Source organism: Zootoca vivipara, chromosome 3 (genome assembly GCF_963506605.1).
Source record: "Zootoca vivipara chromosome 3, rZooViv1.1, whole genome shotgun sequence".
In the NCBI taxonomy this organism is placed as follows: Eukaryota; Metazoa; Chordata; class Lepidosauria; order Squamata; family Lacertidae; genus Zootoca; species Zootoca vivipara.
This window is the reverse complement of record NC_083278.1, coordinates 67888129-67911234: the sequence shown is the minus strand read 5'-3', so window position 1 is coordinate 67911234 and position 23106 is coordinate 67888129. Positions and strand designations below refer to the sequence as shown.

Here is a 23106-nt window from a genome sequence, read left to right as displayed (position 1 = left end):
GAGCAAGGGCACATGCGTACTTCCAAGGCCAGCATGACCAACATGGGAGTTCCACATTGTGTTTTTATATACAATACTTCTCCATTAACACATTGCAGTGATTAAGATGACTCATTAGCAAGGCACTGCATATCGCAAAACAACTATGTGCGTATTATACAGAAGAATAGTTTCCGAAGAGAAAATTGAAACAAAGGAACAGTTTCTTGAAAATCTTTTACCAGTGTGAACAACCGATTCCCACCCCCTGTTCCTCCCAGAACCTACCTCCAACTGCTGATCGCTCTTTATCAATGCCATTCGGGCCCTTTGCAAGGAACCGTGCATTAACTTGTGCAGTCTTAAAATGAGCTTTCGCAACCCCATTTGTTTCAGTGCTTTATCTACAAACGGTCTATAAATAGAGGTCAAACAGTGTCTGCTGCACCCCGTCTCACCGCTGCACTCCGTAACAGCCCAGCAGGTTGAGTCATCCTCAGATTCAAGCCTGTCAAGCTTTCTCGACAAATGGTCCTGTGCCTGAAAGTCAAAATTTGGCTTATTGGCAAAATTATTCTGGATGGCTTGTCTGAGTTCCTCCACACTCTCCTGAGAGATTTGTTCTTCATCTTCACTTTCTTCTGTGCACGCCCCCGAGGTTTCCCTATCGTCCTCCTCCTCCTCATCCTCATCCTCTGGATCGTTGTCCCTGAATGGACGAGGAGAAGGGATTTCAAACACTGGCCAGCCAATGTCAGAGAGATCCTTGATGCCCAAAACAGTTCCCATAATCCTCAGTTTCTGGTTTAAGTCTTTTGTAATGTTCAACCAGAGACAGAGTGCCTGCACCCTGTCCTGAAAATCCCTCGCAGCATACTTTTCGTAGTCACTTTGAAGGGCCTTCAGAGATGGATAAAGTGCTTCTACGTATTCTAGCAGCTCCATTATCCGCTTTACCTGTTCAAATGAGACCCGCTGGCGATAGAGATGCTCATGGTAGCTAGAGTAGCCCATAGCATTAGCTCCATGAGCTGCTCTACACTGTCCTCCTGATGTACCATTAAGACTAGCGCCACTTCCTAGACAGGAGAGGTTCCCATAGTTCACTTTGAAAGTAAGGATTTCAACAATAATATCTGGGATGGCTTGGCGGGCTGTGTACAGAAAGAAGTCTTGGTCGTTAATAGTCCGCCCCGCATGCCAAGCTTGCAGTTCAAGCCAAATTAGTTCATTGGATCGGTTTAACTCAACAGCGGAAGTGCTCTCCTGCCCTTTCTGCTCTTTGTCCTTTTTCTTGGAAACTGAGGTAAGCTTTAACAAAAGCCGCAGGGTTTCAAAGAACTTTAAGCGGTCCGCTGGGTAATCAGTACGAGAAGTCTGGCGTGTAGTTTTGGCTATAGGCACAGGTACAGATACGAGAGGCTTCGCATTGCTGCAGCCAAGGCTGAGGTAAGGCTTATTGAGATCAACATCTGGAATTGACTTTTTTGGCAAGGACCCACCAACCGTGTCCAACATGAATGAGCACTGTACATTTTTCTTGTGATCCCTCTCGGTTGTCCTCAGGGTGGCTCGGATCTTTTTCCCCTGCTTATAGCTGTGCTCTTCAGTGTTCTCAGTGGTTTTGGCGTTGTCTTTGTTGGACAGCTGGCTTGGCGAGCTCATCTTCTCTGAAAATTAGGAGATAAAAATTGTTTGCACCAGAAGTAATAAGTTCACTTTTTTAAAACACACATGCCCTGTTTTCTTTACCCCATTTGTATAATATTCCAGTTCTGTGAAGTGCTAAACACACATGACACATAGTCTCAAAACTTCATATTCAGATCATATTCATTGGACACCCTTACAATTATTTAAACAGTTCAGAACTCAATGTAGCACAAGTGGTTTTAAAATATTGTACCCCGTATGTTTTCAAGTTCATTGTCATAGGCAATGTATTAAATCAGTGGCTATCCAACAACAGCCAGAGGTAAAGTGGCAGAATGTTATTTGTGGCTACAGGTATGGCAACAGCACAGTCACATCCCATGTAATTAAACAGAGCACACTGGTGCCTCAGGGGCTGCATTAAGAAGTTCTCACGGGCTGCATTTGCTAAACTCTGATTTATTAAGTTCCAGTTACCATACAACCACTTCTTCTACTTCCCATACAGCTTCGACAGCTAAAGATACGGAGATATGGAAAAAAACTCTTGTTGTGATTGTCAAGGTGCTTCATCTAGGTATCACAAATTATTTCTGGGGTTTCTTTGTTCCGAGGGCTCTTTCTAGGGCAGGCATAGGCAACCTTGGCTCTCCAGATGTTTTGGAACTACAACTCCTATGATCCCTAGCTAACAGGGCCAGTGGTCAGGGATCATGTGAGTTGTAGTTCCAAAACATCTGAAAAGCCAAGGTTGCCTATGCCTGTTCTAGGGGCTCAATTTAAACCACAACCTACCATAAGAACTCAAACATTCATATTTTCCTGAACAGTCATGACAGATTTAATAGTAATAACTGACAACCACAGAAAAAAATTCTGGAGCACATTTCACTCCCTGAAATAAAGGCAATGCTGAGTCACTTTGCAACTAAAGGCAGACATAATGATACAGTGGAGCTTTTAAAGTAATAGGTTTAGCTCTGAAACCATCCTAATGGAAACATTCTGTTGTACTAATTGTAATTATGAGAATTGACTTCTCATTATAATTATCTCTTTTGCTGCACATGGCAGCTAGAATGAGTGACTAAGGAGCAATTCGGAGAGCATAAGTCTAATGGAAGGGAGAAGAAGGATTTTTGCTCTCTTCCCCCCCCCCCCACAATTAGGTCTTATTAACCCATCCAACCCTACCCTAACAAGTTTCAAAAAAGAAAATGTTGCATAGAGAATGAGAGTTGTTTTTAGCAACCATTTTTGCACATAGGGGGTATAATTGTAATAGATCCATTGCCCTCTCACAGAAACTACCAGGCTGTGAGGGTTGGAGAAAACTTCTGTAGCAGTTTGTTCCATCTTTGAGTTCTATACTACTGGTATAGGTTAAAAAAAGAAGAAGGTAAAGGTATAATGCGGATGGAGGTTTCAATGCAGTGTATGTTCCCATCGCCACCACTTTTCTTCTACTTTCCAGCATAATGAATCTTCTGTACTTCAGGCATTGCTGGGGAAACTTCTGTGCTGCTCTTGCCATGAATCACAAATTACATACTATACATGTTGTACCTGAACCACTAACCGCTTTAACAGAGGGTGGTGAACTCTCTCTTCCTGTTACACGAAATAAAAAGGAACTAAGTGATATATGTTCAACCTAGTTGGAGAGCAGGTTTAGCACAGTGGCTAAGAGAATGAGCTACAAATCATAAGTCCTATTATGAGCTTGCTTGTTAGTCGTAGAAAAACACTCTTTTCAGCCTCGGATCCCATTCATCTATATGGGGATATATATATATATATATATATATATATATATATATATATATATGGAGTATTCTAAATATTCTGCAGCACTTTATAAATGTTAACAATTAGTATGATGACAATGAAACAGCAGCATAAACTAAATGGACTTCCTATATTCACAGAATGCAGCTATTTTACAAGAAAAACACTAACTGGCATGCAGTACTGTTTGTGAGCTACATTAGTATGAGCAGTAATGCGAGATTTGGGCAGAATCGTTAATATAATCAGCACAGCAAAGAAAAATAAATACCTGTTGTATGATTTCTTGGTGAAAGCACCTGCATCATTGCTACAAAACTCTGTAGAAAAATATCTCATCCTCAGGGGATTTGTCCCACAGGATATACAGGTGACTATATTCAAGGCTACTCTCTTAGCCACTATCAGTTATTAATAGGGGAGGAGTCATAGCATAGTAGTTGGCAATCCATGTTTTCCCCAGTTAAATCCTTCTGGAAGGAGGTGATGGGGAAAGGTTTCTATGCCCAGACAGCACTGGAGAGGCACTGCCAGTCAGAATAGACATTATTGGGCTAGATTGGTCAACTTTGAGCCCTCTAGCTGTTTTGGGCTAAGAGTTCTATCATTTCCAGTGTCCACACACATACCTTTTAAAAAGCGGCCGCTAGGTCTCCCAACGCTATTTTTCAGATGCTTCGTTGACGAGCGCTTATTCTGCCGTGGTGTGCTAGGAGGAGAGGTTCCATAGGAAGTTTCAGCATTTTCTTCATCAGACAAGTCCTCAGGATCAGATTCGGAGATCCTGCCAGAGACATCTTCAGACTTACTGTCTTGCCTAAGTAGCAAAAGGAATTAAGATATAGAGGTCAGTTTAGGAAAGGCAACCCATTAGTGTGTCTCCACCCTATCCTTGTGAACTTTCTGTACACTTGCCACTCCCATGTGACATACAGCAACTCTCCCAACAATGCAGTTCCCCACCCCCACCCCAGCTTTTCTGTCTGAAGTTGGAAAAGGCAAAAAAAATAAATGAAATGAAATGAAAATCCTCCACCACTTACCAACAAAAAGCTACAAGTGGTAATATTCCTAGAATAGCATGGTAAGGTACCTTATACACTCTTGTGCCCATAAAATAATAAAGGTCACAGGTTTCTGTAGCACAAGACAAACAGAAAAGGATAAGAATTGCATTACATGCCTACGAATGAAGGTAAGCACCTCTCTCTGCATGTGAATGTCATGTGCTGCCAAATCAGCAATTTCCACCAATTTCCATGCACATACACACTCACATGCCCCTTGCTTGGCTGGCAGGGTAACAGATACTCCATTATGTAGTATCTAGTCTCACACGCCAGGTATTTTGAGGGTCAGAAGCTACCCCATCTGATTAGCTAATGCAGCGTTTCCCAACCGGGGGCCACATGCCCCCCCGGATATTCCAAGGGGGGCCCAGGTGAAAACCAAGTAGGCCACAGAAGGAAGTGAGAAGTGAATTTTAAAAATGATTTTTTAAAAAAATCCTGATGGCTGGCTATCTGCTTGGCCAACTGCAAGTGGGTAAGGGGGTGTCCCACCAGGGACCAACACTCCTTTTTGCCATGTGTGTTTTCTTCTGGTGGGAGATGGTGATCACTGAGGCTCCCGTTTTGACCTGTAGAGCCCGCGATCCAGAACCTTCATGTGACCTGGGGTGGGGCTGATCTGCATCGTCGGCTAGGCTCTGCAAGGCGCAGGATGAAATCCACCCCAGTGCCTGGCTGAGCAGGGTCGTCTGATGCTGCTGACTGTCTACTCTGAGTTAAGTGGTATTTACTCCCAGGTAAGGGGGGGGGGCTATAGTATTTTATATAGGCAGCCAGGGCTCCCCCGGATGACAAATATTTTTGCACCAGGTCAGTGAAGACCACTTGCTTTTAAAAATTCTCCCACATATACAGAACTCCCTGTGCACCTTTTGGACTGTATCTATAGGTTTCCCCCTCTGTCTCAAATAACTGGAGTCAAGTAAGTGTTTACTTCTTATAATACATGGAAGATGGATCTCCCTTGGGAGGATCTTGAGTCTCCTTCCTTGGAGGTTTCAAAGCAGAGGTTGGATGGCCATCTGTCATGGATGAGTTTAGCTGAGTTTCCTACGTTGCAGGGGGCTGCAGTAGAAATATGACCCTTGGGGTCTCTTTTCAGATCTAAGATTCTATGTTTTCTGCTTCAACAGTATTTCATTATGTTCCTATCATTCTGTTGTTGTTGTTTAGTCGTTTAGTCGTGTCCGACTCTTCGTGACCCCATGGACCATAGCACGCCAGACACTCCTGTTTTGCACTGCCTCCCGCAGTTTGGTCAAACTCATGTTCGTAGCTTCGAGAACACTGTCCAACCATCTTGTCCTCTGTCGTCCCCTTCTCCTAGTGCCCTCAATCTTTCCCAACATCAGGGTCTTTTCCAAGGATTCTTCTCTTCTCATGAGGTGGCCAAAGTATTGGAGCGTCAGCTTCACGATCTGTCCTTCCAGGGAGCACTCAGGGTTGATTTCCTTAAGAATGGATAGGTTTGATCTTCTTGCAGTCCATGGGACTCTCAAGAGTCTCCTCCAGCACCATAATTCAAAAGCATCAATTCTTCGGCGATCAGCCTTCTTTATGGTCCAGCTCTCACTTCCATACATCACTACTGGGAAAACCATAGCTTTAACTATACGGACCTTTGTCGGCAAGGTGATGTCTCTGCTTTTTAAGATGCTGTCTAGGTTTGTCATTGTTTTTCTCCCAAGAAGCAGGCGTCTTTTAATTTCGTGACTGCTGTCACCATCTGCAGTGATCAAGGAGCCCAAGAAAGTAAAATCTCCCACTGCCTCCATTTCTTCCCCTTCTATTTGCCAGGAGGTGATGGGACCAGTGGCCATGATCTTGGTTTTTTTGATGTTGAGCTTCAGACCATATTTTGCGCTCTCCTCTTTCACCCTCATTAAAAGGTTCTTTAATTCCTCCTCGCTTTCTGCCATCAAGGTTGTGTCATCTGCATATCTGAGGTTGTTGATATTTCTTCCGGCAATCTTAATTCCGGCTTGGGATTCATCTAGTCCAGCCTTTCGCATGATCATTCTACGCAATTGTATTTTGTATAAATTATAATAATTATAAATAAAAGATGTTCTATTTACAAACATAACATTTAAATAACTACCTTTCTACCGGTAGGAGGGGGGCCTGGGCATAGCCAGGGCTTTTGTTAGGGGGGGCAGAACCTCATATTTGTATTGACTTTTACTTATTTGGGGAGCAGCTGCCCACTGGCCCCCCCCCCCGGCTAAGTCCGGGGCAGGGGCAGAGGAACGAAACACGGTGGGAAGGGGACCACGATCAGAAATAGGTTGGAAAAACACTGAGCTAATGAGATAGAACTGCTACTATGGAGAACAGCCACCCAGAGCCAGAACACTCACCTTCCATGCAGGAAGTCAAAGTCCCTACTCCCTGCAACATATGGAAGCAGGCTTGGAAGAAATGTCTGCCTGAGAAACCAGAGCTGCTGCATATCAGCATAAATAATACTGAGCTCAACTGACCAACACTCTGAGTCATTATAAGGCAGCTTTTTATGGGCTGCCCCCCCTTTCTTTGTGTACTAGAGTGGGAAGTACCGGTACAACTTTTGAAAGCTCACTGAGATGTAGATGAGAAACAAGGTGCAATACTTCGGAAGGACTAGAAGCTTTGGGAGGATAGACATCAAAATCAGCCTTCTGGTTTACGAAACTTTTATGCACCTAGTTGTGAAAGGGATGGCAAACTAATCTACCACTGACGCTATTAAATCTTCCAGGAACTTTCTTAAATGCTAATGATAGCTTTCTTTCACTTACATGCAACAAGAAACAAAGGTCAGTAAAACAAAGTGCACTGCTCTATTTGATCCTGGGACAAAACTTTCAGACATGACTTCTCTGAACCACAAATAAATGCAAACACAAACAACTCCGGCTATAAGGCAGACAGATACCATCTCAAGATCTGGCTCACAAAGTTTCTGTGCATCAAATTTTTGTTTTGCTATTTTGAAAAATCACTATGAAGCAGACAAGGGCAACATGTGATTATTAGGGAGCACACAAATGTTTGGAAAGATGTTTTATTATGGTAATAGTCTAGAAATCTGGGCTGCAAGGTTGTTAACTGGGGCTAGATGTTTTGAACACATTATGCCAGTTGCTTTGTAGCTACCCTGGATTCCAGTCATTTTCCAGATCCAGCTCAGAGTGTTGGCTTTGACCTTAAAAGACCTCAGCAGTTTTCAGCCAGGTCCCTTCCTCTCACAGGTTCCTACACACACCTTGAGGTCATTGTCAGAGGCCACCATCAAGTGAGAGCTGGCCTTTCAAAACTGATTTTGGCTTTTTGAAGTTTTAAGACCTGTCTGTGCTTTAATTTTATTGCTTTATATGTGCTGTGGTATCTTTTATGTTGTAGTCATATTTTTGCTGCATTTTAACCCATTTAAATTATGCAGCCCAGAGAACATTGGTAAAGAGGTAGCATAGCACTACTATAAATAAATAAAATAAATCATACTTCTCTGTGAGGCAACAGAAGGTTGCTAAACCACATGCTTAACCAACTTGTTCCGATCTACAGTCTCTAACAATTTGCCTGAAATCACTTATATTTTTCATGTTCACTTCCGCAGACTTAAAACCTCACCCACAACAACCAAACTAAATTGCAGCCCTATTTATAGACTTGAATTGATTATGCTTTTACCAGAGTCAGCTCTGCCCACATTTGAGATTCAAATTCATGATAGAACACTATCTAGAATTCACATTATTGTCAACTTGCTATTTAAACGCATTCTGCACTAAATTTCACTTTTGTCATGTTTCATTTGATTTAGCACTCTCAAGAGAAGAGCTTAGAACTGAGTCACTTCCTAGCCTCATTATGGATTTAACCCAAAGGAAAGAATTTGATTGCATGGTATTATTATTATTATTATGCTTAATTGTGTCTCTCATACCTTGGGTGTTCTGATAGCTTTCTCAGTACCCTGGCAGGATTCAAGATACTCATATTCATTTTAAAATACCTGGTTCTTCTTTTTAAACTCTAGATAGCCAATCATCAATTCTTTTTTTGGCCCACCTTTTAACATTTATTTATTATTTAGAAGACTTTATAAACTGCTCAGGAAAAGAATCCTTGCACAGTTACTTAACTAAGCTTCAATTTATATGTATTTACTGCTTTTTTGGACATCAGTTTATGAAAATTAAGCACCCTGATTATTTCTCTCCAGGGACAAATGGGTGGGGAATAATAATAATCGTATTTATGAATAAAAGGAAGAGGATTTACACTACTTGTCATAACCGGCAAATTACAATCAATGCACCTTCTTGTAACTTCATGCTACCTTCAATAGTTTCCCCAATAACAAAATCAACACAAGGCAATGGGGAAACTACAGTAATAGATGCATTAAGAATGACATATTTATATTACAATACACTGTTCCTACTGTCACTGCAGGCTACCAATTAGCTGCAGCAATTTCAGCAACGACAGCAGAAGCTGATATTTAGATGGAGTGGCCCTGTTCCCCTACTGCACCTGTTGTGGCTCTGAGATGAGAGAACCCATGAGCACAGCTACAGCCCCAGAGCTGCTGATGCCACGGCTGAAGCAAAAGATTTAAGAGGGGAGCCCATGAAGTTACTGAACTGTGCAGCATCAGCATCCTTTAAGAGCTAATCCTATGATAACAGAAGTTAAGACAAGCTTCCACTGCTGAGACAAAGGGCTACAAGAATATGTCAGCTTCTCAATTTACAGCTGCAGCAAGTGCTAAAGGAAAAATAAAAGACTGGGTGTATTTGAGTTCAAATTTTGGGTAGGTGCAGAATTTTCCAAGAGACAAGAAATATGAATTACAGTGGTACCTCGGCATCCGAACGACTCGACTTCCGAAGGTTTCAACTTCAAAGTCGACAACCCCGGAAGTCTTTTCACCGCGCCTGCGCAGAAGCGGCGCGTGCGGTTGGTGCATGCGCAGAAGCGCAAAATGGAGCTTCAACAACCAAAGACTTCGACTTACAAAGAAGGCTGCAGAACGGATCATCTTCGTAAGTCGAGGTACCACTGTATATAAAAATGACAATATGGCTACCGAGCCTTTCTCTACAGATCTTAAATACATCTATGGCATCTTAAAGACAAAACAAAGATGTAACTTTCCCCCCTGAAGATAGATAACTAGATGTCAGAGGCATAATTCGGGGGGAAAAATCACTTGTGTTTTTGTTTACCAGGAGAAATACATGCAAAAATTGTTATCTTTTATAATACCATCTGGGTTATATTACAATGCATCCAAACAAGGGAGTAAAGCAATCTTAACCCCTAATTTGTTCAGCTGAAGGTGGTGGAGATGTCCGACCACCTGGCTGCACTGAGCTCCACTGGGTTCTGTTGGCAGAAGGCCTCCACTGCTACAGAGGTCCACAATGCATCTGTGAAAAGCATGGGTAGGCAGAGCTCAGCAGAAACCCCCCAAAACGAGGCATTTTGGGGGGTAGAGCTAGGTCAGTCAAGATCTGCTGGATCCTAAGTTGGCCTATGTAATGATGAAGGGCATGGAGATAGCACAGTGAAAAACATCTTTTTCATGGCCCTCATCACCTTTCACTCGGGTTGGTGCAAGCAGAAGGGTTACACTACGCGGGGCTACCTTTGAAGGTGACCTGGAAACTACAATTAATCCAGAAAGCGGCAGCTAAACTGGTGACTGGGAGCGGCCGCCGAAACCACATAACACTGGTCCTGAAAGACCTACATTGGCTCCTGGTACATTTCCAATCACAATTCAAAGTGTTGGTGCTGACCTTTAAAGCCCTAAACGGCCTCGGCCCAGTATACCTGAAGGAGCATCTCCACCTCTGTTCTGCCTGGGCACTGAGGTCCAGCGCCGAGGGCCTTCTGGCGGTTCCCTCACTGTGATAAACAAAGTTAAAGGGAACCAGGCAGAGGTCCTTCTCGGTAGTGGCACCCGCCCTGTGGAACGCCCTCCCACCAGATGTCAAAGAGATAAACTACCACCTGACATTTAGAAGACATCTGAAGACAGCCCTGTTTAGAGAAGTTTTTTAGTGTTTGATGTTTTATTGTGTTTTTAATATTCTGTTGGGAGTCGCCCAGAGTGGCTGGGGAAACCCAACCAGATTGGCAGGGTACAAATAATAAATTATTCTTATTATTATCATTATTACTACTACTACTGGGGGACCCAGGTGGCGCTGTGGGTTAAACCACAGAGTCTAGGGCTTGCTGATCAGAAGGTCGGCAGTTCGAATCCCTGCAATGGGGTGAGCTCCCGTTGTTCGGTCCCAGCTCCTGCCCACCTACCGTAGCAGTTCGAAAGCACATCAAAGTGCAAGTAGATAAATAGGGACCGCTCCGGCGGAAAGGTAAATGGCGTTTCCATGTGCTGCTCTGGTTCGCCAGAAGCAGCTTTGTCATGCTGGCCACATGACCCGGAAGCTGTCTGCGGACAAACGCCGGCTCCCTTGGCCTATAGAGCGAGATGAGCGCCGCAACCCCAGAGTCAGACACAACTGGACCTAATGGTCAGGAGTCCCTTTACCTTTACCTTTACCTACTACTACTACTACAGATACAGTGGTTCCTCTGTCACTCTGTTCAGTCAGCTCCCAGTTATCTTTGGTAAAGCTAACCTTACTCTGTAATGTTTCCAATTAAAAAGAGCATTCTAGACCAAGAAAAGCCAGAGATGAAATGTTTGGAGAGTATTTAGATCAGTATTAACAGTTTATTAGATTTTATGAGGTAATTTAGTACAAAAATCTTAAGAAGTTATTGTAATATCACCAGCACATAATTTATAATCTATGCAAAATACCACTGCTGACATTTAAAATATCACTCAAAGCCAAGAAAATTGGATAAAAGAGCAAGTGCTTATTTTATGTCTGGGAAAAAATGAACTGACTTGTAATATCACCATCTGTCAGGCTAATGAAGGAAGAATAATCTTCTCCTCTGTCACAATGAAGTCAACTCAGAAGAGGTAAGAATGTTTATTTGTGGAAAGTATATTTACAACTTAGAAAATAAAGGTGACAGTTCTAAAGGAAATGGAGTACAAAATGACAATTAGTGAATTTATTTCATTTCAGATTCTGGCTGTTCCCCATAGCAGGTCCAAAAAGGGGAATCAGGTGATTACCAAAGTTAAGGATCAAAATGGTAAGACTGACTCCCTACTATTGCATAATTCTGACCATTGCATAACAACTGTGAAAACTTGAAAATACTTCCTATGTATAGTACCATGTAGCTAGTCTCTTTCTCTCCCATAGGCTTCTTTAAAGAATCATTTATAGGATGAGCAGAGTCAGTGATGGAGGTGTGGATGCCCAAATGGGAGATATTTTGAGGAAATTATTGCTTACATGTTACAACCAACTCAACAATAAACACTTGCAGAGAAGGTGAAATAATTATTTGCATTCCTCTTCACTGCAAATGAATAGGAAAGAAACCCATGATTGAGCAGATGTTATCAGTCAAACAGATGTGAAGCTCTAGGGCTCATCAACAAATTAAGTATTATATTACCACTAGTATCATGAAGCCCGTTAAATTAACGGGTGCTAGAACTACAGCGGCGACTTCCAACTACCGGGTAGCGGAATTTAAAAGGCCCCATCCCAAATTTCTCTCACAACCCGCGTGCTTCTTCTTACCCTTGTGGGATTGAAGCCCAGAGTGGTGCTTTCGGCCACGGGTGGCGAAGAGAGGCAGGGCAGGCACCGCACCGCCAGAGGCTGGGGAGAAACTTTCCTTCGCCTTCGCTCTCCCCTGTTGAGTCAGACGCGCCGCCTCCCCCCAAGGAGGGAAAGAGGAAGGCGCTGCTCAAAGGCGCCCTTCCTCCCCCCATTCACCTCCACCGGCCTCTACCCTCGCTTCCCCGACACGCCTTGCCTCCCTCAGCCGGCACCGAGGCGCTACGCCGGGGAGGAGAGGTTCCTTCCCTGCCCTGGCCTGGCCTGGCTGGCAGAGGCACCGGGGGGCATACGAGGGGAAGGAAAAGAAAGCAGCCTCCTCCTCCTCGCACTTTAGCGCAAGCGCAGTGAGGCACTGTCCGGCCGGGAGCGGCGGTTGGCGGCCGCAGGGAAACGGTAGGCAGAGGGTGGGGGTGGGGAGAGCGTGCGCGTCCAGTCCCTGTGTCCGTGGGGCACATGTGCAGTAGCGCAAACCCAGGGACACAGGGACTGGACGCAGAGACACTTTGATTTTATTATATAGGATATCTAGACAGTAGCAATTAAAGATTTAAGAACTAAAATGTGAAATTGTTGGTCAAATAGAATTACTCATTTTAAGCATTTATATTGCACCATCAAGGCCAGGTATATACAACACAAACCAAGCCATATAAAAACATATAGAATCAAGTCGTCAAAACAAGCAGAGGCTGCTAAAATAATAATAATAAGCTAGGACACTTGAAATGCCTATGTAAGCAGAGAATACCAAAATAATGCCTATGTCAGCACCTGCCTTACTTATAAAGGGGGGATACTGCATAAGTGAAGCAGCACCATGTTTTTAAACCCTCAAAACTGACAGATGGGAAAAGGATATTAGATATACTGGGAGTACAGTAGTCATTAATGACCTCAGCAGAAGTAAAGCCAGTAAAAAATATACTTTCTCGGGGGCGGGGGGAGTTGGAGGAAAAAGAAATTTGCTCTAGTTTGTGACATGAGCAGAATTTGTAAAATACTTAAGTACTTAGCAGCCTTCTGCGGTTCTTAGATCACCAGCTAGTCAAATAAAACAGTTTAGCATTTCTGGCTGCTCTTCATGTTCTCACAACAGAAGAATGCAACCAGAACTCTTGGTTCTCTGTAACTGTCAAGATTAGAAACTGAAAAATATATTTTTTCCTCCACATTCGAGTATTAAACTTTAGTATGACGTACAAAAAAATTCATATTCTGAGACAATGTAACTTGAAATTGATGGAAAAACTAATAAGGGCTTTTAAAATTCTATCTAAAAGAAAAAAAATGAAGAGACTTGCACATCCATGTCGCCATCCCCAAATTTTTTTAACCATTAATCTTACAGGATGCATGAACAATGACTGACCAACTACCGTATTTTTCCGTGTATAAGACTAGGTTTCCCCCCTAAAAAATAATGTCAAAATTGGGGGGATGTCTTATACATGGATATATCTCCCCTTTTCTTAATTCTGAGTCCCCCAAAATAGGGGGAGTCTTATACATGAGGGCATCTTATAGAAAGAAAAATACGGTAATTTATAACTGCAAATCCTGCTCAAAATCTGTATCAACTAGTTATCCACAAAACTTCAAAAATAGGAGTGTTAACATCAGAAGTTAATGGCAAGAGCAGCAGCAGAACTAATGGCTGCATATAAGCACTTTTACCCCCTAAGCCTCTTGATGACATTGCCTAAAAGCTGATAGTGGTGATTTGGTATTTGTGCCCCTCTGTAGCATACCCCAAATTTAGATATTCTGAACTTTTATTGCCCACCCAACAATGACCCGCATTCTGTATAAGGTAGGGAAATAGTTCTACACAGGAACAACACTTTTCTTTTTCAGAATATTTTTGTATTTTTTCCAACTTTCTACAAACATTACAAAATTGTAAACTAATCACTATGCAGATTGTTCATGACATATTAGCTTCTCAAATCCAGACTCCCTATGCACTTACGGAATTGCCTATATCACTTTTTTTATTATTCCATTCACATTGCCTCCTTTAGATTAGACTTTAAAACTATTGTACAGTCGTACCTCAGAGGTTGAACAGAATCCATTCCAGAAGTCCATTCGACTTCCAAAACATTTGAAAACCAAAGCGCAGCTTCTGATTGACTGCAGGAAGCTCCTGCGGCCAATCGGAAGCTGCAGAAGCCCCGTCGGACGTTCGGCTTCCAAAGGAACATTTGAAAACTGGAACACTCACTTCCAGTTTTCGATCGTTTGGGAGCCAGAACGTTCTGACTCCCAAGGCATTCAGGAACCGAGGTACAACTGTATTAACAAGTGTGACCTGCAATAAAATATTGAAGTGTAGAGTATTTCTGTTCACTGTTCCAGTCAGTCAGTCAGGCCTATAAGATACTCCATTTATCTGAAATCTGAATAGTTTTATATTTTGCATGAAGTCTGAGTGGATTTAGCGCTGATAAATAATTACAACAGAATAAAATGCACATATTGTTCTCAATACTGATAGTTTGAAAATACAGGCCCTCTAACTAAAGGCAATTGACATTTCTTTGTTCATATGGCAAAGTGCTTACAAAGTGACTCAGTTCAGATGCAACATCAAATAATGTCTTGTCATTACATGAATGAGTGCACAGGGAAATCTCCCCAATTTCCCTGTGCCCTCCTTATCTTCCCAGTTTCACATTTGCTATTGCACATGAACAACAACACTAGTTTGCACAATCCAAAGATTGCCTACTTACAGAATTGGGAACGATTTCTGAACTGTGGTTGCCATTTATGAGTTAAGATGTACTGTGGTTTGAATCATATAATTGTAGGGTTGGAAGGCACCCCGAGCGTCACCTAATCCAACTCCTAGTCCAACACAGGAAACTCAACTGAAGAATCCATGACAAATGGCCATCCAACCTCTGCTTAAAAACCTCCAAGGAAGGAGAGTCCACAACCTCCCAAGGGAAACTGTTCCACTATCAAACAGCTCTTACTGTCAGAAAGTTTTTCTGTATGTTTAGTCAGAATCTCCTTTCTTGTAACTTGAAGCCATTGGTTTGGGTCCTACCCTCCAGAGCAGGAGAAAAGCAAGCTTGCTCCATCATTTATGTGACAGCTCTTTAGATACCTGAAAATGGCTCTTATCTCCCCTAAGTCTCCTCTTTTCCAGGCTAAACATACCAAGCTCTCTCAGCCATTCCTCATAAGTCTTGGTTTCCAGACCATTGCTTCATCACCTTGGTCACCCTCCTCTGCTCACATTTTTTTGCTTTAAGTCTTAACCAAGTCAGTCACTTTACAACACTTTTTCTGCTTAGCAAAAATACCACATTATTTTTCCACATGAAAAATCAAAATTTATCAATCATAGAAAATTAGCAACCACCTTTGTGTTGTGCTAATTTCTGAGTTCTTTTATGCAGGATTATTTCAAGCAAAGGCATACCCACCTAATGTGGGGTGTCATTGCTGCTTGATGCCTTTACTCTGCCTAAAAAACAAAAACAAAATGTATTGTGAGAGAGCACTATAAAAATTTATAGCCAGGCTATAATACCCTGAGAATTTTTGTTATGTGTAGCCTATAAATATCTAAAATGAAAGAATAAATAAATCCTTACACTTTCTATAATTAATTCTTCTTCCTTTAGCTTAGAAGACAGCATTTCTTACCAAACACTTACCAAACAAATGCTTATCTACATTTACAATATCTTCCTCTAGGAAAGCAGCATGCACAATTTCTGAACAGAAAACACCAATGTTTATTCACAATTTATTGGACTATTTCAATTTAAGATACACTGGCTTGGAACTTGGATCTGAAGTCAGTCAGTTGAACTTAGTTCCCACTGAAACCAATGAGTCTTCACTAATAGTGCAATCCAATGCATATCTACTCAAAAGTAATTTCCACACAGTTCAATGAAATTTGAGTCCAGGCAAGTGCATATATGAATGTAGTCTATCATTATGAACTTTTCACAGTTATTTCAATGGGTCCTAAGTGCAACTTACTTACCCAGAATCCAATTCATTATCTCACCAAACTCAGAAACATATATTTTTAAAGTTCTATGCAATTCAACAGAGCAATATGTAGACATGCCCTCAATTATAGTTAAAGCAAACCATTTTGCTACTAAGGATGAAATTCTATTGACATGCACCCAAATATTTTCCTTTAACATAGAGACGTTGTTTTGTCACCACAGCATAGTCTAAATTCCACAAGGGCCAATACTACTGGTTGCATAACAATACAGGCAGCCTTGAAAGCACTAATTAAGCCACACAGTTCAAACTAATTCTTTTTGCTATGACTGCTGCAACAGCAGATCACCTGAATCATTTTCACAGACCATGCACTATAAAATCATACATGTTCCAAATTAATAAACATGAGACGTATGGTAATTTCAAATTAATTACAAAAGTGAAATTTTCAGAACAATCCTCAACAGATTACAGTCTGGCTATTCAATGCCTTATAACAAGTAGAATAGGAACCTCTGGGCACTTGGAAATTCAGCCAGCACTGGTAGTGCAGAAGCCACATTACAACTCTAATCTGCTCCATTTGTAGCTTTGCCATTCTCCACAGGGTGCATGCCACAGAAGGAAAGACAAAGAGGGCCAGGTGCAAATTAAGCTGATTTCCTGTGTTCCAGTTCAAATACCATAAGAAAGACCAATGCAGATTGCATAAAGATCTTCTTTCCCAAGTAACTGGATATTGAAAAATAATCTTCTAGGCAACTGAAAATTCAGAATATTACTAAAATGTTTATACAGTGGTGCCTTGCTAGACGAATTTAATTCGTTCCACGGGTCTTTTCTTGTAACGAAAAATTCGTCTAGCGAATCCCATAGGAATGCATTGATTTTTTTTTTGAGATTTTTTTGCCCATAGGAACGCATTAATTGAATTTCAATGCATTCCTATGGGAAACTGTGATTTGCTAGACGAATTTTTCGTAAAACGGATTTGTCTAGCGAGGCAACCTCCGCTCGAAAAATCCTTTTGTTAAGCGGAAATTTCGTTAAGCGGGGCATTCGTTAAGCGAGGCACCACTGTACAGTATTGAGTATGGTGAAACTGAAGTATCATATGCACAATTTTTAAGAAAGATCAATACCATCACTATACTATCAGTTGTCTAGGGAAATCAGGTTATGTAATCTAGGGAAATCAGGTTATGTAAGCACTCATAGAAATTTTGTTCTGCTTCTGCTTCTACATCACTAATAACACACTTTTCCTTGGAGAGTTTTTCTGGTCATATTTGTGATGGTGGAAGAAGCTGGAGGATGGCCTCAGCACATGGGTAGGCTCAAAGGGACTAACATCCTCATTTTTGCTCAGCCATTGCTATGTGGCACCATCCTCTGGTGAGTGTAATAGGAGACTGACTTCAAACCTTGAAGTTGCAGAAATGGCCTGGGAACATCCTGGAGATGGTTTGACTGTCAAGCAGCAGAGTCAAACTGACAAGCTTCTGAAGCAAAGAAGGGTTGAAGGGGGCCAGGGTGGATTTGATTTAAATCAAACTCATTTAAATCACGATTTAAATCACTAGTCAGTAAGGCTTGATTTAAATCATAATTTTCTACATAAAGACTAATTCTTGCTGGTATAACTTTAATATGCAAGTAGATGAAGATTTTTAGAATAACAACTTTTCATTTTAGTTTTTTATCCCCAGTTTAATAGGTTAATCATTCATATTTGGACAACTTTACTGTTGTACTTAGGAAGGAGAAAAATAATCATTACCTTAATAATAACAATTTAAATAGATTTATTCAACTGAAACAAGAACATTACAGCATATGTTATTTGCTTAAACAAACATCCATGTTTGTTAACTAATTTGGCTAAACAATATATATATAGATATAGATATAGATATAGATATAGATATAGATATAGATATATAGATATATATATATATACTTAGACTGTCAGCCCAGCCTACACATGAAAAACCTAAATACTGTCCACTCCAAACAATCAGAAAAATATTGTTTCTATTCTATTCACTGAACTTCTTGAAACTTAGCACTGAAGGGGTTGTTTCTGTATTCATAGGTTTGTAGAACAATAGGATTAAGGTCTTTTTCTCAACTCTGTTCATGTTATAACATTTTTGCTGTGAAGAAGAGGCATATGATCTCTGTTGAGTCAAATTCAGTTTTGAGAACTGCAAAAGTAAACCAAGCATCTGTGATAATATCTTGTAGGCAGAGAAACTGCCCAATAATCTTACAAAAACCTCTGGAAGAGGATGACATTGTGAATGGATTAATGGAATTTATTTACCAAAAAAATTAAACATATACAACCTTATTCTACATAATTAAAAAACTAATTATTTCATGATGGAATAACCTTTGGATGGTAATATATTTTCCTTAAAAAGCATTTTATTTTAAAAAATCAGATTTAAATCAAAAAAATCAGATTTTATTTTTAAAATAAAATCATTGATTTTTATCCACCCTGAAGGGGGCTTCCTTGGACACTGTTCGGTGGGTTTGCTAGACTACAATTTTTGGATTAGCTACTAATACTACCTTCAAAATTGGCTCCCCACCAATGTAACCAAGCACTCCTAGTAAAACCTTGAGGGTTAGAACAGATGTCAGCGTTGAAATGAAAGGGGTTAAACGTTGAAAGTAAAAAGCTCATAACCAAATATCTCAGCATAGCATCTGCCAACTTTTGACATGGGACATAGAATCACAGAATTGTAGAGTTGGAATAACTCGATGTATATAAAACTGTATGCATCAACAACAACTTTTCAGTCTGACAAGTTATTAAATTCCCAGACTGGTATCTTATTTACATAATCAGCTTTGTTCTCTCTCTCTCCAGTCCTATAAACACATTTATCCAGCACTAAAACCTGTTTCATAAATTATACAGCAAACACTTTCACATCAGTACTTCAGAATTACACCCACATAACAATATGGATACAATTCTGAAAACTTCTTGTGCTGGAATGCACATGCTATAAAATGTTTAACCACTCACAAAGCACACAAGTATATTTTTGGGTGGTCAGGAAAGATGGTAGTCTGGTGTATATCTGGAAAATAAATTAGTAATTTGTTTTCTAAGAGTCTAGTGCAAACTGAATTAAATGTCCCTCTTCTTTATTAACAGAAGTAGGGGAGGGGCTCCATTAGACTTCTATGCTAAGGGGTGGATAGTTGTGTGCCCCTCAATGGAGAGGTTTAAAGGATCCGCAGGCCTGCGCAGGCAGCCGAGGGAGGAACAAGCTACATTGGTTCTGGCTGATATAGCTTGTTCCTCCTTCAGCAGTATGAGAGCCAGAGCGAGATGGTGGTTTCACCTGGCGGTATATTGTGAGTGGAACTGCTGCCGCTCCTGAGTCCCTCTACTACCAGCATGTGGCTGCAGCTTGTTTCTCTCTTGGTGCACTGGGTGCTGGTGGCAAAGGGACTCAGGAGCAGCAGCAGTTTCACTTACAATATACTGCTGGATGAAGTCTGGCCCTCATACCAGTCCTAGGTGATGTATCAATACATCGCCAAGGCCTACACACGTGCAGGCAGGCCCAAAATGTTTTTAACTAGCATACTTAAAATGATGAAAAATCCATATTTACAGCAGAGATGCAAATGAATCACAGTGTGCACCTACAGTAACAGAAGAGATTACAACCTTAACTGTTTTGAGAAACCCCCCTTAATATGAACTAAAAAACCTAAAAATGAATTTGAGGGTTTGCTTTCATTTGCTGAAAATCAATTCTGACCACACCAACACTCAGGTCCAAATTATGCAGATTATGAATAAACAAGATCCACATTACTAGAAGGAATTTTAAACAGGGAATTTCATGGGTCCACTTCTACCCCTCTGTTTGTGCCAACATCGCACACACCAAACAACAATAATTAACCTGGTAAACAATATGGATTGCATATTATGTACAGAAAATACTTCTATTGTATGTGTGCATGTACATGCACTTAATTTTACACACACAACAATTATGAGTTTCACTTGATTTATTGGACTCAGGAATTAAATGCACCCAGGAACTATAAAAGAAACATCTCAGGATTATACATATTATTTGCAAAAGCATCAACTATTAGGCTGTTTCTACTTTCTGCTAGGCAACAGCACCTGGATCTCTTTGGACGGGGGCAGCCACAAATGCAAGCTTTGCTATGCAAGCTTTTCATGGTTCTGTTAGACGAAATGCTAGAACCTGGGATCACCCAATGAAAATTATTAGTCGTTTCAGGGAGGTTAGACAAAAGAAAGCGCTTCTTCACACAACAACACATAATTAACATATGGAATTCACGACCATAACATATGATGCCATTAACTTAGGCTATCAATGGCTATTAGCTGTGATGATTAAGTGCAACATCCATGTTCAGATAGTATGTCACTGAATTTCAGTTGTTGGGGTAAAGGAAGTATTGGGATGAGTGGGTGATATTGCCTTCATACCCTGCCTGTGGGCTTTCTGGAAGCAGCTGGCTTGTCACTGTTGGAAACAAGCTCGAGGACCATTGCCTTAACACCATTTAGAACTTTACCTTCTGAGAGTCATCTGCACTTATAAGAAATAGTGCTGCACATTCATGCAGACATAGGGTTTGTTGCCACACTTTCAAATGCAAGCCTATTATTATTATTATTCAAAGGCCTCAGAACTATGGACCACATATTAAATTGCCTGTTATGCTGGTCAATAGTTTAGCTTTTATAATATTATGGCAATGCAACATGCAGATTAGCACAAGAAAACTTGAAAATGAACACACAAATCCAAAGTCGTTCTAAGAACAAAAACAGAGAATCTTGCAGCATCTTAAATAGCAAAAGCTTTCATGAAGTCAGTTCTGTTCTGTCAGTTGATAGGCTTTAAATGGTTTTGAATTATATTTTGAGTGTATTTTGCAAGCTGCTTTATAAAGAATTGTCTTGAAAAGTGAGCTGCAAATCTGTTAAATAAAAATAAATAAATCTGAAGAACTGGCTGGTGAAAGCTTTTGCCATAATAAATCTGTTAAGTCTTTACATGGCCCAAAGTCTCTGTTTCTGCTGCAACAGACTAACATGGCTACCTTCCCTGGAAATCTCTAAGAACAAGACACTTTTGCCCCAAAGATGTTACAAGGCATTCAAACTACCGGTAGCTGCTGTCCAACATCAAAGGCTCACTAAAAGCCTGCATCCATGGGCTCTGCTGCTTAGTTTATATAAGCATGCAAAACTTGTCTCCTATTTCCAGCTTTTGGGGCTTACTCTTGACCCCTTAGGACTGCCAGATAGCAATGTTACAGAAGCCACACTTATCCTTTCTTCTCCCCCCAGCTCATTTTCTTTAGCTAATGTTTTTTCTGGGCCAGATTCCCTAGAACTTGTCTCCTTTCACTTTTCTAGCATATAGCTTCCCAGAACCCCTCCTTGTCTGAATGTCTTATGTCCCAACCCCAAAAATGATTATCGGTAATTCTCCTTCACCTACAACTTTCCCCCAGATGCATATTTTTCAGTCCCTTGTGCCTTCTGTCCCTTCCTTCAGTTACTTTGCCTCTGTCCCATCCACGTATTTTCTTCCTTTCATCCCCGAGACCCCCCTACTCACTCCTCAGTTATCATCGCAAAAACAGTATACTCCCCTAGTGCTTGTGTGAAGTTTTAATTCCAAAAAAAACCTGACAATGTCCCCTTCCTTCACAGAAGCAGAGCTGCAAACACTCTCAACACAATTATTCCCTAAGCAGTTGGAATGTTCACACCAGCTCAGCCAATCAGCACCAGAATCTTCACCATCACTGTCATGATTGCAATTAAAAATTCCTTTTCAACACTTGACAAAGGTGACTTTCATCATCATTACAAGATGGATCTAGTAAATGGGTACCCTCCAAGCTTTTCCCTCCAGTTGCTAAAATTGAGCTTCTTTATTTATGATCCATTTTGCACTGACTATACACCGCTGGATTTTTCAAAGGAGGCATTTCCTGAATGCCTGCTGGTGAGAAGTAAAATGAATCAACAGGATGTTATCTAAGCAAGAGAACTAATTGCTTGGGAATTACTATGAGTTATGCAGTAGCTTGACAGTCAGCTGGAAACCTGAAGACGTCAGATCCATGAAGTTATTTTCATTCCCATCTCTAAAGATCAATTCCTGCTAACACAAGTACAGTATGGTTTCCAGCCCTGAGATGCAAATGCAGTGATCATGTGGTTTGCAATTATATGCCGACTTGGCACATGAAAAATAAGATATTACAAACAATCACCCCCACGTATCCCAGTGCTACTGAAGCTTGATTGTCCATGTATGTAGTTATGTTGCCAGTGTCACATCCCTCTTTTAAATTTAAAGAAGCATAATTAATCCTAGGATTGGATGTTGCAGATGTAGGTTTATTTCCTTATTCGGCCACTAAAGTTCACTGGGTGGCCTAGAGCAAAACACTATCTTTCAGCTTTATCTATCTCATGGTTGATCACAGGTTAACACAATATAAAAACATACTATGTCCTGAGTCCTTGAAGGTAGATTTATTTCCTGCGGAATAAACTAGTCAAGCACAATGACTGAGAACCCTCACCTTGGAAGCTGCATTACAATCTAGTCTCCCACCACCACCACCACACTCTGCATTTCAAAATAGGTAGGTGCCAAGCTGGCCTTTAAAACTGAAAGGTAGAACTCTCTTCTGATTTTTATTCAGGTCTCACTGTTCAAGGCAGGCAGAATAGAGTATTGCTTTTTGCATTTTCCTTCACCCATTTGAAATTAGCAATAGGTTTCAAGTTATTCAGACTTGAAAATACACTACAGCGCTCTGACTGTATACAAAATTTATTCTATTATTGTAGCGTTCAGTGGAAT

At 40.9% G+C, this 23106-nt stretch overlaps 1 protein-coding gene across 8 annotated transcripts in view; it reads right to left on the bottom strand.

Moving 5' to 3' along the window:
- The window catches only part of MAP3K4 (mitogen-activated protein kinase kinase kinase 4), an 86322-nt gene that overhangs the window by 42063 nt on the left and 21153 nt on the right, over window positions 1-23106 (bottom strand). For 6 of the 8 annotated variants that reach the window (XM_060272798.1, XM_060272799.1, XM_035108600.2 and 3 more), the window contains exons 2-3: window positions 4050-4237; window positions 268-1649 (exon numbers count right to left, since the gene is read on the bottom strand). In XM_060272798.1, coding sequence (XP_060128781.1) covers window positions 268-1644 — 1377 coding nt within the window. In that variant the 5' untranslated portion in view covers window positions 1645-1649; window positions 4050-4237. Of the gene's footprint in view, window positions 1-267; window positions 1650-4049; window positions 4238-15645; window positions 18086-23106 lie in introns of those variants that run through there. The other 2 variants (XM_060272797.1, XM_060272796.1) reach the window with 2 other exon arrangements.